Genomic DNA, 14,422 nt, shown 5'->3' on the forward strand with positions numbered 1-14,422 from the left:
AGCCTGGCAGCCTGGCCCGACCGGAGCGGAGCGTAGCGCAGGGCCAGGCGGGCAGGCAGGCTGGCAGGCTGGCAGGCAGGCTGGCAGCCAGCGCGGCACCAACCCCCTGCCCTGCCGCCAGCCCCCACGACGACCCCCCCAGCGACGCCTCCTCCCCCCCTTGGAGCCGGCTGAGCCGCAGCATGTCTATGTCGCCCCCACCTACCCCCACCCCTTGACAACATCCGAGGGGGAGAGAAAGGGAAAGGTGAGGGAGCGTATCGACTTGGCATCCGGTGGGAGAGGGAGGAAAACAGGGCCAGGGCAATGAGGATGGGGAGGGGTGGCGGAGTACCTCTGGATGGGGACAGCTGGCTGCCGTACCGCCGTACCGCCCTACCCGCCGCGGCGTGGCGTGGCTGGCGTGGCTGGCGTGGCTGGCGTGGCGCGTCGTGGCGAATGCTGCGGCCTGCCAGCCCAGCGCGCTTCTCGCTTCTCGCCTCCAAGCCGCGCGTGTCCGTTCCCGAGCTGCTGCGCGCTAGGCCCTGGCTCCTGACTCCCGGGTTGGGAAGGGGCCAGGCCACCCGCAAGCCCCGCGCTGCCCCGCGCTGCCCCGCGCCCCGCAAGCAAGGTCGACGGCTGCCAAGGTCGGGGAGCAAAAGCAGCACGCCACGCCGCCCGGGCCACGCCGCGCCACCGGCGGCGTAGGGACGGAGCGGGCGGGGGCTGGGGAGGGGGCTGGGGAGGGGGCTGGGGAGGGGGTGACAAAGTGCCATCGGGGTGCTAGAGGGAAGAGCGTGGCCGTGGTAAGGGAAGGTGTGGGGGAGTCGACGGCGTCGTTACGGATGGGGTACGGGGGTACGGGGGAACTGTCGCCAAGGGAGGGCCAGGCCGCCTGGCCGCCAGGCCGTATAATGGAGGGGTGCCGAGGCCTCCCTGCCTGCTGCCTGCGGGCGGCTTGCCTGGCTTGCCTGGCTCACCCCGAAGCCGTGGTTCCTGGTTGGGCCCGGTTGGGCCGAGCTGCGCCGCCGCCTCGGTGGCCACCAGACGCAGTACGACAAATAAAGGGAAATGTGCCCTTTGGAGGGTGAAAGAGTGACAAAACACGCAGCGACGACCTTGTAGCCTTGTACTTGTATCTTAGACTGCACGGAAAGTGGCGACAGGCGACGCAAACAAACATAGGGGGTTTGCTCTGCTACGAAAACACCGTTGACGAAAACTACGTACCGAATATTCGGCCTTTCCTCGTTGTAGGTGTTGATTCAGCCGAGGCGCCGGTGGCATATTCACCTCGTTATTCGTGTTTTCACTGCATTATGCATTATTTTTCACGGCTCCGCCGCGACTTGACTCGCTCGACTCGATCCACCCTCGCGCGGTAACGAACGCAGCCCGTGTGGCGGTCGAGGGACGGCTCTGTGTTTACCAACACCCCAGCAGCGCCGGGCTCAAATTGGCTGCAGGATTGTCTTCTGGCGATAAGCAAGTCCGAAATGAACCCGCAGCAGCAGCTGACAATGGAGGCTATGCTGCCCTCGAGCCATCCACTGCCGCGGCCAGGCCAGGCTGGGCCAGGGCTGCGGCCACCACCCCCTCTTTCAACAGCAGCCGCTCCAGTGGCCTGCCTCTCTTACGCGGATGAAGCTATTGTCCGGGTTCAAAGTGCATCAAAAGACCGGCCGCCCTTTCTTCGAGGGGCAGATAGACAAGGATAGACAAAGGCACAGACGGGTATTCATTGCCGCGGTGAGCATGGAGGCGTGGCGCGGCTCCGGGGGCATCGCCGACCGTGGGGAAAACATCGCGCATCGCGGAGCAGGAAGCTACGCATAGTAGTGCAGCGCGTGGCGCGAACTCTTGCAACAAAAAGTTTAATTACAATGCGTGTCAAAACTTAATTTTCCAGAAGAACAAAACAACTTGACAGAATCAATTATGTACGCAGAAGGAATAAATATGTGTAATTGACCAATCACGACCTTGAATGTTGACCAGATATGCAAGAAATAGACATAAATGGGCAGTGGCGGCAACGAAATTGATTTTCCCGCTTCACGGGAGCACCACACTTCGAAACCAAAAATTGGCAAATGCGCAGATCAAGTCCTTCATTATTTACGTCCATTAACCTCTGAAAAGTACTTTAAAAATGAACTCATGCATGTATTTACTCTTTGTGTCAGTAAAGAGTTATCTTTGACAAACTCCAACTTTACGTTTACCAGGTTGTCAGCTTTGGAAATACTCGATCCTCTCGAAAAAGTTTCGACCTATCGAAGGGAACGGCTGAAAATCACATGACCCCGTCTGCTCGAGCTCAGCCCACAAGTGGAGTGGGTCATATCGACCCAACGAAGTACTCCAAGGATTATCTTGGATTAAATTCTAGTGCAGTGAAACCATCATCCCGAAGTTGAGTGTGCAATCCATCTTGCCAAGATGGGGAGCCTTTTCCGAAGTGAGGAAATGACCTTATGTCAACTTTTCCTCCAAAGTGAAGCTGCCTATGCTTGTGTGTCCGAACTGGGCGAACTTGGGCTGGTTCAATTTCGAGACGTAAGTAGTTGACTTTATCTTACCTTTCTCCACTATCAGTAGATAATGTTGAGGTCGTCGGTCCTTCCTCTTGACCACGCCAATTGGAAATGTCTTAACCTCTCCATGAAGTTCGTCATATGACGCGCTTACGTCACTAGCAGACTGTTCAGTCACAAGATCGAACGTCAAGGTTTCCTGTCAAGTCTATTTTCTGGCAACAAAACCTCTATAAAAATAAAATAATATTTTATAAGTCCAGTAAACCTCGCATTCTACTTCTGTACCTGCCCACTAATTGAGTTTGTCAGCCTTTTCAGCATTTTAACTTTACACCTTAAAAGCTTATTCTATCCCCAACATGGCATCACATCATTTTCTCTTTTCTCATTGCAGTTAAATCCAGATGTTAATGCTTTCCAACGAAAATTTGTCAATGAAGTTAGGCGCTGTGATGAAATGGAACGTAAGTTGCGGTACTTGGAAAAGGAAATTAAGAAGGACAACATTCCTATGACTGACACCGGTGAGAACCCCGAGGCCCCTCAGCCCAGGGAAATGATTGATTTGGAGGTAAGGAATTGGCTAGTAATGTGCCAGGATGCCTTTACTTTAACTGTGGCTCCAGCCTCCTTGTTATTCACTGAATATATTTGTCCTAGGCAACATTTGAGAAGCTGGAAAATGAGCTTCGAGAAGTTAACATGAATGCTGAGTCTCTGAAACGCAACTTCCTGGAACTCACTGAAGTGAAACACATTCTTCGTAAAACACAGGTCTTCTTTGATGAGGTACGTTGATAATTTATTGTGTGTTCTATGGAATGCTGAGTGTATGACAGTGTATGTTTTAAGTCTTCTTGTGATGTTAATTACTTAAGCTTAAGTGTTGACTTGCATTTGAACTGCAGCATAATTTGCAAAGTTCTTGCGTATGTCGTGGAAGACTTGTGCTGTTTTGTTATGAGGAAGCTTGTACTACTATCATCTTTCATTCATTAAGTCAACTCTGCTAATGACCATTGTAACAATGTGGTTATGGGTGTAGAGTTTGTAATGTATTCATTTGATGGGAATTTTCTGCCTTGGGGCTGAATAATTGGTTGAAGAAGTAGACCAATTATGACTCAATGAAAACTTACCTTGGGTTTGGGAATTGAGGGCATTAATGTCATGTATTTTCTGTCAATTATTTTGAAACTTAATAGGGTTTGGGAATTGTGTTCAAAGTATTGTTTTATTTTGTCATTGTCTTTGTTTTGTATTGCCATTGTTCTTATGCATTACGTTTTCAGCTATGTGCTACTCATTGTTGTATGTATCAAGATAGTAAGTGTTTGCCATTTTTTGCGTATTGATGAATTAAATTATGTATGTATTGTCTTCAAGACAATATTAGGAATCTAAGTTTTGGCAAACATTTGCTTTCTTGGTTAATGTGTTATGCAAGGCCCGACCTGAAAGCATGCCCTACTAGGCAGTACACCACCGCTCTGAGTGTAACAAAGGTTTATCCAATCATCACTCCTCGTTTCCCCACTTTCTGTAGACTTTGATATAGCAGTAAGTTGTATATGAAATTTTTAACTGCAAATACAAAGGAAGGTAGAACCTTAAAAATTGTTTGCATGACTCTTAAACCAACACGTAAAAATCATAGATATGTTTTAGCAAGTTTTGAAGGTCTCGAAGTAGATGGGAAGTCATGGTATTTCATGGTATTTTAATTTCTCAGTCCTTTTTGTCTAATTAGAATTTATTATTTATCTTCCACCTGATCTTATTGTTTCTCTTTTGTAGAAATTTGATACTTTGTAGTCCTATTCTGTTTTTTTCCTATGTTGAATTTAGCTCTTCTTATAAGGGAAGCACCACTGTTCACACTTGCTAAGAACTTTCAAGTTTTTCTCAACCTTTTTCTCAACAAGAAAGGTATGGTTATGATCCGCAAGTCAAAGGTGTCACTTTTACGAATGTGTTGATATTGGAGTTAATCTATTTCTACTATGTATGTAGATGGTAGTTGGTCCTTTTACTTATTGCTCTTCTTAAAGGTGAATCAAGTGTTCTATGCGAACCTGAAGGTTGTGCTTTTATTGCTGATTGAGGTACTGAAACAATTTAAAGCTCATATCTGCTCTTTATGTCCCCTCAAGAAATGTACTCTGGTAACATCAGCTTTTGTGGCCTCCTAGCTAACATTCCCAATTATTTCGGTGTGAACTGAATTAATACATTTGCGTAATTCGTACCACGCTTTTGAAACTGACCTAAGTTGTTTAAGGTCTTAAACTATATTGCCTAAGAATTAATCTTTTGTGATCACTTGTAGTGTGGTAGGCAAGTAGTACTTCCTCCACATCATACCTATTTCTTTTTTTATTTTTATTTTGAGGTCCTGGGTTTTTTTCTTAGTAAACCTAAGATGGTGTGCTGCGGTAGGATCTTTTTGCATGGTATGACTTCTCTTTTTGCCTTGGCTTTGCATGTGTTCTTAATTGTTTAGTGTTTGTTTGTGGTGGCATGATTTCACCATGTTTGCCTGGTGGTTCATCAAATTCAGACATACAAATAAAGTAAATCATTTAATCTTCCTTAAAGTTAGATACTACTTTCTTAAGGCTTCATTCATGTCAAAACTCTGTTTTTTTTTTTGTTTTGTTTTTCTTTCAAAAGTCAGATGCAAGTCATATCAGATTAACTTCTTTTCTGATTTATTTGCCTTTAAACCAGAAGTTTCTAAACGTAAATTTTGTTTTCTATCTGTGCTGATTTTGTCTTGTTCTATGTTCTAGTTTGTAGAATCAAGTGGCTTTGACTGACATGTTGTTGTTGTTGCACTGCTTGTTAATGCCTTTTTTTCTTCAGCTGATTTTTTATCATTACTTTATCAGTTTTCTGTTACACTATGTTGAATTTATCTAAGAATTCTAGTTAGCATGCTGTAAAATTGCACTTTATCCTCCTGAATCCCCTTACTGTGAATGAGCGGTTGTGACGGCCTATGTGGTGGCGGGTGGGCGGGCGCCTTGTGTACAGGCTGCTCAGGGCTCGCTCGTGTCCTACCCACAGATGGCAGACCCTAGCCGCGAGGAAGAGCAGGTCCAACTTCTCGGGGAAGAGGGCATGCGCGCTGGTGGCCAGGCAGCTCTCAAATTGGGGTAAATAACTTTTTTGTATCTTAATTTCAACATTATTTACTGAAGAATTTGTTCTTCTATTTTTTGATACATTACCTTATCCAACAAATTTGAGTAGATCTTCTTTTCCTTTGAGGTAAGATTTTATTGATTTAATGCAGGTCAAGAAAAAAAAGCATTCAAAATAATAATCAAAAATTTGATTTTATCTTCTTTTTGTCAGTGATTCCTATATTAAGTTCATGGAGCTTTATGTTAATGCTTCTAACCCTTAGCTTCATAGTGATCATTTCTTTAGCAACAGAAATAATAATGGTTTTGATGTACTTTGTGCTTTAACCAATTTGCAAGAACCAAGGTGCTGAGGCTGAGTGCAGAACGGTTGCTGGGCAGAAGGTGTCTGTTGCTCTGCTAGAATTTCAACCATTTGCTAAACCTGTTTGCTGGTCAAATCTCACAATTTTTTATTCATTTTTTTTTGTTTGTTTGTTTAACTTTTAGAAAACCTCAGAGCTCTGCTTGTTAAATTACCCTTACAAAGGACCTCTGGTTTTTATTGTCTTGTTGTTTTACGGAGTCTTATTGTTAATTTTTTCTCTCACTCATCTGAGGTAAAAATCAACCCCTTTTTTTAATTTACGGAAAAATTCTTCTCCTTTTTGGTTTTAACTCAAAAGAACCTGAAAAATTGTCGTGTGTTTTTTATTGTTGTGCCTACGCAGCAGTTTCTAACTTTGAATTCTGCTTTGTGTGGTGCTGTGGCCATGGTGAAGCAACTCATTTCGTTTACACATTTCACTCCTTAATCAAACTGCATTAGCAATCGCCCAGCTTGCTTTATTGTTAGACATTTTCTTATTAAACGGTGCACTTGGAGATTTCAGCTCCACGTGCCACATAAGTTACCTTTGCACTTTTGCATGCATTAACCACTACAGTATTGTATAGCCTTAGTTGTATGTACTTTCTTCTCCTCTCAGACTATCCTATATGTGAATGATGCCCAATTTCCTATCCTGCTCTTATGCTTTCTTACTTACCATACCAGACATGTTACCCCTTTACTTGATACATAGTACTGTTTACTTTCAATGTAAGACTTATCATAGAGGCCCATTGAGTTTTACTGGTGCCCACTGTATTACTATGTCCTTCTTTGTCTTTATTATATGTAAACTGTTCATGTTGCTTTCTTATTATGTCTTTGTTATTATTATTTAAAGCACAAGCTTGGTGTAGATTTATGTTCCCTGGTGTCGGTAGCACTCCAGCACACTATATTCCCCACAGTATTATTTTGTTGTCTTTCTTTTCCAGTCTGATAGTGCCTTTGGTGATCTATCTGCTAGCTTCTTCAGAATAAGGTACTAGCAGCCTGCGGTCTTTGAGTTTGTCTATTTCCCAGTTTTATTTGCAAGCATGTTTGGTTTTCAGTTTTGTTTTGGGTAGATGCATGTTTGTTCAACAACGCAGCAAACCAACTCTGAAACTTCATTTTCCTTCTAAATATTCTTCAAGATTGTTTCAGAATTGTCATTGGCACATTCTTTTGAAATATTTTCTTTCCCAAAGAACATTTTATTTTAAATACCTGGAGGCCTTAGTGTATTTTATTGATTTAAACATGAACCTTGTGGTTGCATTTTTTCATAGAAATAGAAATTATCCAGTGGAATGTTAGGTACACAACATAAGCACTCATTTCTGTACAATATTTTATTGTTATTATTATTATAATACTTACTATTCCCCTACGATGTCCTCTACAACACCATCAAGTTACTGCTTCGCATTGAAGATTTCTTTTGTCTTTGTTTAAGTTGCTTCTGTGTCGTATTGTTTCTGTGTTCCTTTCCCTGACTTGAAGTCTGTAATGTATGCTGGACTGATTTTTCTTGCCCTTTACCAAATTCCTTGACTTGTTATGCGGATCAGACCCCCCATGTCTCTACTATCTGTTGTTTCCTGATAAAGTTCATTCAAGATCTAACTAAGATGCCATTGTTATGGGACAATCATTGGCATCTACGAAATTTGAAATTTCGTATGCTCATGTGTGTTAGTGCTGTCCAAGTTCCATCCCTGACCTTCTGATCCCTTGAGCTAACAATGTTACGTTTGTTTTGTTCTTGTTTGTCCGTGTGGCGTTTTCTGCGTCCGTGTTGCTTGACTGCCTCCCCTACTAGCATGAAGGCGGCACCAGCCCCACTGAGTCGATGACTCGAGCTCTCATAAGCGGTGATGACACTGCTCGGGCTCAGGGTCCTGTCCAGCTTGGGTACGTAATTACCTCCAATAACTGTAAAACTCAGTAATGATTTTCCCTTCCCCATATTAAAAAGAAATCAATTTCTGCAATCACACTAAAGGCTACTTTTGCTGGCTGCTTGGTATATTTGCATGCCTCCTTTGTTGAATGCTGTATTTAGTCTGTAATTTTGATGCATTTAAAACTCTTTCTTAACAGTGAAATTCACAATATTTGTTACTTGTCCTATACTTATTCACTCAGTTCCATCCAGATAATATGCTGGAAATAAAGATAAAACTTCAATTTCTATCTGGTGTTTAAGCACATTGATAGAATTGGGTAATTGAGACAATTGAAATATTGTGGTTGTCACATATCAATTTTCAACCCCCTCTTGCTTCTCTTGTCTGTCCTTTGAAACGTTGGGAAACTGATCCATGGCCACCATTGTCAACGTAACTCATTACAACACATCCTCACAGACTGAACTTTACTTCTTGCTGAAGAGTTTCTCAGCAAGAAAGTCATTAATCACACCATACCATTGACTCGCTTCTTCTGGGGAAAACAAAAGAAAAGGGAATGAATCAAGTCTGTTGAATACCACTTTTCTCGACAACTGTTCTGTGACAACTCAGCCATTTGTTTCTTGCAAACTGACTGAAAGTTTCTGTTGGTGCATTGGTCTTGTTTTCACTGTTTAAAACTATGTAAACAGCTTTGTTGCTGGAGTTATCTTGCGTGAGAGGATCCCTGCGTTCGAGCGCATGCTGTGGCGTGCCTGCAGAGGCAACGTCTTCCTTCGACAAGCAGAAATTGAAACCCCTCTTGAAGACCCTGCAACTGTAAGTTTTGTCTGCAAATAAAGAAATGTGTATGCTTCAATGAACTATCAATACAAGTCTTAAAACTCTCCTCTGGTTGCAGGGCGATGAAGTCTATAAGTCAGTATTCATCATCTTCTTCCAAGGAGATCAACTCAAAACCCGTGTGAGGAAAATCTGCGAGGGTTTCCGGGCCTCCCTCTATCCTTGCAGGGAGACCCCTGCAGACCGTCGGGAAATGGCTATGAGCGTCATGACTCGCATTGAGGATCTCAACACTGTAAGCCTAGCTATTTTTTAAACATTTTTTGTCATTCTCATGGAACCCAAAATTTGTTTCAAGTTAGTTGAGTGACTGGCATTAATTTTCCTGCAATGGTAGGTGCTGGGACAAACTCAAGATCATCGCCACAGAGTTCTGGTGGCAGCGGCAAAGAATATTAAGAGTTGGTTCATCAAAGTGCGCAAAATCAAGGCCATTTACCACACCCTGAACCTTTTCAATTTGGATGTGACCCAAAAGTGCCTGATTGCGGAATGTTGGGTTCCTGTGCTGGACATGGAGTCCATCCAACTTGCTCTACGCCGTGGAACTGTAGGTTTCATTTTACTTTTATTGAGACTCTAAAATAATTTTGTGGTAATAGCAGGTAATTATGCAAATGAATGATCTTGTAGGAACGCAGTGGCAGCTCTGTACCTCCAATTTTGAATCGTATGGACACATTTGAAGAACCTCCAACCTACAACCGCACAAATAAGTTCACCAAAGCTTTCCAAGCCCTTGTTGATGCTTATGGTGTTGCTAACTACAGGGAGGTCAATCCTGGTAATTATCATTGGCAATTTTTCTGTTTCATGAGCTCATGTGTTATCCTTTTTGTTCATACACTAATATTATGTGATACTTCTCCTCTTGATTACAGCTCCATATGCCATCATCACATTTCCCTTCCTGTTTGCTGTGATGTTTGGGGATCTTGGTCATGGACTTATCATGTTTTTGTTTGCACTCTACATGGTCCTCAAAGAAAAGCCACTACAAGCTAAGAAAACAGACAATGAGGTGGAGACATTTTGCATTGATTCACTTAAATTGTATCTGTTATGATACAACAATTTAACCAGTGTTATCCCTTTTCTTCTAGATCTGGAACATTTTCTTTGGTGGACGTTACTGTCTTCTTCTCATGGGCATGTTCTCAATGTACACTGGTATCATTTACAATGATGTCTTCTCCAAGTCTTTGAACGTCTTTGGTTCTCACTGGTCCAGTGTGTATGATATGAACTATCTTATGCGTAATAAGGATGCAACAATTGATCCAAAGGATGCATATTCCTCAACTCCATACCCAGTTGGAGTTGATCCTGTTTGGCAGGTATATAAAGTTTATGGTTACATATTCTCATATATTTTTGCTAAAGTGAATTTTAAACATTAATATCATGTTATATTTCAACAGTTTGCCAGCAATAAAATTGTTTTCCTGAATGCCTTCAAAATGAAAGTGTCAATCATTCTTGGTGTCGCCCAGATGTTGTTTGGTGTTATTCTGAGTCTTTGGAACTACCGGTATGTAGCTGTGAATGTTGTTTATTAAGAGTTCTGGCTCCTTAAAATAGCTGTTACTGTTATTAATCAAATATCTTTGCAGGTACTTTGGAAAGCGCCTGGACATTTATCTCCTGTTTATTCCCCAAATTATTTTCTTGTGCTTCCTGTTCTTGTACATGGTTCTTTTGATGTTCATCAAGTGGGTGTCCTATGAAGCCACAGCCACAGGTATTTTAACTATGTTATCTTCCATCTCTTGTCACTAATCCAAACCCATTTCGAGAAATCTCACATTATTTTCTTTTGATTACAGATGAAAGGCTGCTACCAACCTGTGCTCCATCAATCCTTATTACTTTCATCAACATGGTTCTGTTCAAACCTGCTGAGCCCTCAGGCAATTGTGATCCGTACATGTATGGAGGACAGGGAGGACTTCAAAAGCTCCTGGTTGTCGTAGCTCTGTTGTGTGTTCCCTGGATGTTGCTGGCCAAACCTCTGTACATCATGCGTAACCAACGCAAAGCCCACCTTCCAGTAAGTGTTTGACTGTTAATTAAATGTCAAGCCCTTTCCGCCTTGTCTGGCTCTTCTTTCAGTTTAATTGGTTTCCGTTGCAGTTGAACAATCATGTGAATGCTGTTGAGGAAAATGGAGGTGCTGCTCATGCTGATCTGGAGAGTGGTGTTCAGAACGCCGCTCCTGCCCAGCAACCAGCCCACAAACCAGCTGGAGGTCATGATGAGGAGGACCTCCAGGAAATTTTCATTCATTCTGGTATCCATACTATTGAGTACGTTTTGGGATCTGTCTCTCACACAGCTTCCTACCTCCGTTTGTGGGCGCTGTCTCTTGCCCATGCTCGTAAGTTCTGCATGTGGGAAATCATGTTACAATTAATTTTGTCATATCACTTTCCCATCATTTATGATTTTTCTTGAATTTTACCTTTCAGAGCTCTCTGAGGTCTTGTGGAGCATGGTTATGCGCATGGGTCTTCAGCGAGAAGGCTGGTTTGGTGGTGTTGCTGTTTTCCTGATGTTCGCATTCTGGGCCGTTCTCACTGTGAGCATCTTGGTTTTGATGGAGGGACTTTCTGCATTCCTTCACACCCTACGTTTGCATTGGTAAGAGTTGTCTTTTTAAACTGTATTTACTTTTTCCCTCGATTTTGTTGTACAAGATTTCTTCTTTGTTACTTTAGGGTGGAGTTCCAGAGCAAATTCTACAGTGGAGCTGGTTACACTTTCTCTCCATTTGCATTTGAAGTTATTCTTGAGCAAGCAGCAAGTAGCAATGATGATTAAAAAAGAGAATTGTTGACCTTAGATGCTAGAAAAATATCTAAATGAAGCAATGAAGGTAGAAGAATGTTTCAAGTGGCGTGATTGTCATGTACTGCATTTATTATTAGTCCATTGATGCTGAGATCTAGAGCTTATTCTGTAACTGTGCGAAGAATCTCTTTTTGCTGTTCATCATTATTTAAAAGTTGGATCTGTTTTCATAACATAGGAGGACAAGATTTCATTTTTCTTAGTTTCATCACACTGTATTCTGTACTGCATAGGGACATTCCTGATAGAGCAGTATTGTATTCTTTTGAAATGCTGCCATATCAGTTGACTTTTATTTTTTGCCATTATCAACTTTAAAAAAGTTGCTCTAAGTTACATTTGTTCCTTTTTTTTTTATGTAGTCTGAAAATGATATAAAGAAACCTAGGTACATTCTTTAATGCATATAATATGCAAAATTTTATCTCTTAGTATTTTATCAACACTGTAATTCATGAAGTATATTAGAAAACTCTTTTAGCCCATTATATTCCAAAAATGTAGTTTGTTTCTCGTTCTGAGGAACTCAGTATCATTCAATCTCATTGAAAAGATCTTACCACCTTTTAATGTTGAAATTATACATTCATGAAAAAACTTTTCTTGTCCCTATATTGTATGTACTTAATTTCTTTCAGTCTTGTGATCTTGTAGTATGCTTGTGGTGCCATTGATATTCTTAGAATGGCCTCTGATGGCTTTCAACCAGCAGTATTAGTGGCCACAAACCTTTTGAACACTATGTATGAACTTAGTACTTCCATGCTTTGTAATCTGTCACATGTCTGGTGATTTACAAATAAATAGAGCAGTGCAACAATTTCGTTACTTGATCACCTGTGGGCCTTTCCAATGAAAAATGAGTGGTTTTAGCCCATCAGTTGTGCCTCTCCCCCACCAAAAGAAAACAGAAACCAAACAAGATAAGACAATGCAAAAATGGGAATGGGTGGAAGGGGGAGGATTCGCCTTCCCCCACGAGGTGCGTACTGCGGCGGCATGTCCTGGCTGGTCCTGGCGTCCTGGCCCTGCCCCGGCCCTGCCCCGGCCTGCCCGCCTCGGCCCGGGTGCGCCGCCGTGCCGTGCCGATCCTCGCCGTCACCAGCCACTTGTCTTTAGTCTCCTGCCCGCCTTCACGCCAGCCACTCCACAGCCCAGCCCGGCGCAGCCAGTCGCTTCAACGCGCCCAGACTTGGAGTCTTCGGGCTTGGCTGCGCTTCGAGTGCCGTGGGCAGTGCAGTGTGCAGTGCAGTGCACCACCCCTGGACACTAGAGCCTCGCCGCCCCTGCTCCCCTAGGTAAGTGCAGTGGCGCGGCGAGACTAGAACAGACCTACGGGGCAGTCCTCTCGCGAATCGGATCGGCCAACGGAAGGGAGTAACCTTGACACTTTCCAAAGGAGAGCAAGTCGGGGCGGCGCCTTGCCGGCCATGGCGGCCTTGCCACTTTGAGACTGATTGTGTGCACCTTGTGGGGCGGTGCTGAAATGCGATCGTCTTCGCGAGAGCGGTTCGCGGTACGCGGTCCTCCAGGCTGCAAAGGGAGGGGAAGTGCAGGGCCGGGGAAGGGGGAGGGGAGGGGGTGACGCAACGGAAATAGCAGGCAGAGGCAGACAGACAGTGTCACCGGCACCGGCCGTCTGCAGAGCCGTCTCGCCGTCTGTCTGCGTCTACCCAATGAATGGAAACCAAACCGGGTCCTCTGCAGAGTCTGCGAGTCTGCGGCCTCTGCGGGACGAGGATGCCGCCTTCGGGGCGGGGCGGCGGGGCCCCCGGCCGGGGGCCCCTAGGACTGCGCGGGCGACGGAGAAGGCAACAGGGTGGGGCGGCGCGGGGCGGCGTGTACGCTACTCCTGTTCCAGCCACGGCTCCAGCGGACCCGGCCCGTCCCGGCCCGTCGTGAAAAAAACAAGCCCTCTGCGAAAAAGGCAGGAGCCGTGTCCCGCCCTGCTGTTCGGTCTGCACGACGAGGCCCAAGAGGACGAGATCCAGGACGAGGTCCAGCAGACTGATTCCGAGAGTCGGTTCCGTCGCTCTGTCTCTCTCGCACCTATGCGGGACGCCTCGTGAGTGCGAGAGAGACAGAGCGACGAAACCGACTCGCGGGGAATCAGTCCGCAGGGCGAGGCCCAGGAACACGAGGTCCAGGAGCACGAGGTCCAGGAGGACGAGGTCCAGGAGCACGAGGTCCAGGAGCACGAGGTCCAGGAGGACGAGGTCGGTGACGTGTAACCGCTGTGTTGCGCTGCAGAGGCCAAGACACGGCAGAGGCCCAGGCCTCGCCCTTGCATCGGCACACATAGCAATTACCGCCATCTCCTCGGTCCCTCGGGTCGCCCTGTCGTGTCAGGCCGGGCGCTGAGGCCGGGATGCGAGCCGAGATGGCCCTGGCCTTCAGGTGCCTCTGGCTGCCTCTGGCTCCAGCTTCGGCGTGCGCCGTGCGGCGGAAGGGAAGGCGCATAAAGTGTGTAATGGAATAGTCTGGCGGGGGCCGGGTCGGGTCGGGCCGGGCGTTGACCGGGGTGGCGGCGAGCCCCTGGGAGGTTGGCAGTCTTCTCCGCCGGTATAACGTGTCGCCCTAGTAAGGACGGCCATGTCTCGTTTTGCAGTGCAGGCGGGCATGTGTCGGGTCCGAAATGGCATACGATCATGTGTGGTCTGGCCTTTAGTGGTAATGGTAATGGGAGGTAGGCAGCGCCACCCAACGCGGGAGTGTGGAGCGTGACCTGGCTGCCTATCTTCACGGCGCTCGACGGCCCGACGCCCACCCACCGCATGACACCCATCGCCTTCCTGT

General features: G+C 45.3%; 1 protein-coding gene across 4 annotated transcripts; it reads left to right on the forward strand.

Moving 5' to 3' along the window:
- The first annotated feature begins 2,263 nt into the window (after positions 1 to 2,263).
- On the forward strand, positions 2,264 to 12,446 carry LOC117649838 (V-type proton ATPase 116 kDa subunit a). 4 transcript variants are annotated; one of them, XM_034392968.1, is made up of 16 exons: positions 2,264 to 2,538; positions 2,914 to 3,090; positions 3,180 to 3,308; positions 5,556 to 5,677; positions 8,626 to 8,752; positions 8,835 to 9,011; positions 9,114 to 9,326; positions 9,410 to 9,560; positions 9,658 to 9,797; positions 9,880 to 10,113; positions 10,198 to 10,307; positions 10,390 to 10,517; positions 10,603 to 10,826; positions 10,910 to 11,153; positions 11,245 to 11,416; positions 11,494 to 12,446. In XM_034392968.1, the coding sequence occupies exons 1-16, from the start codon at positions 2,422 to 2,424 to the stop codon at positions 11,594 to 11,596; spliced, it is 2,568 nt and encodes an 855-aa protein (XP_034248859.1). In that variant the 5' UTR covers positions 2,264 to 2,421; the 3' UTR covers positions 11,597 to 12,446. The 4 variants fall into 4 exon arrangements, with proteins under 4 accessions (XP_034248859.1, XP_034248861.1, XP_034248862.1 ...); XM_034392970.1 differs by having other exon boundaries at positions 5,589 to 5,677; XM_034392971.1 differs by lacking the exon at positions 5,556 to 5,677 and adding an exon at positions 6,974 to 7,020.
- The last annotated feature ends 1,976 nt before the right edge of the window (positions 12,447 to 14,422 follow it).

Source organism: Thrips palmi, unplaced genomic scaffold (genome assembly GCF_012932325.1).
Source record: "Thrips palmi isolate BJ-2018 unplaced genomic scaffold, TpBJ-2018v1 HiC_scaffold_4, whole genome shotgun sequence".
Classification (NCBI taxonomy): Eukaryota; Metazoa; Arthropoda; class Insecta; order Thysanoptera; family Thripidae; genus Thrips; species Thrips palmi.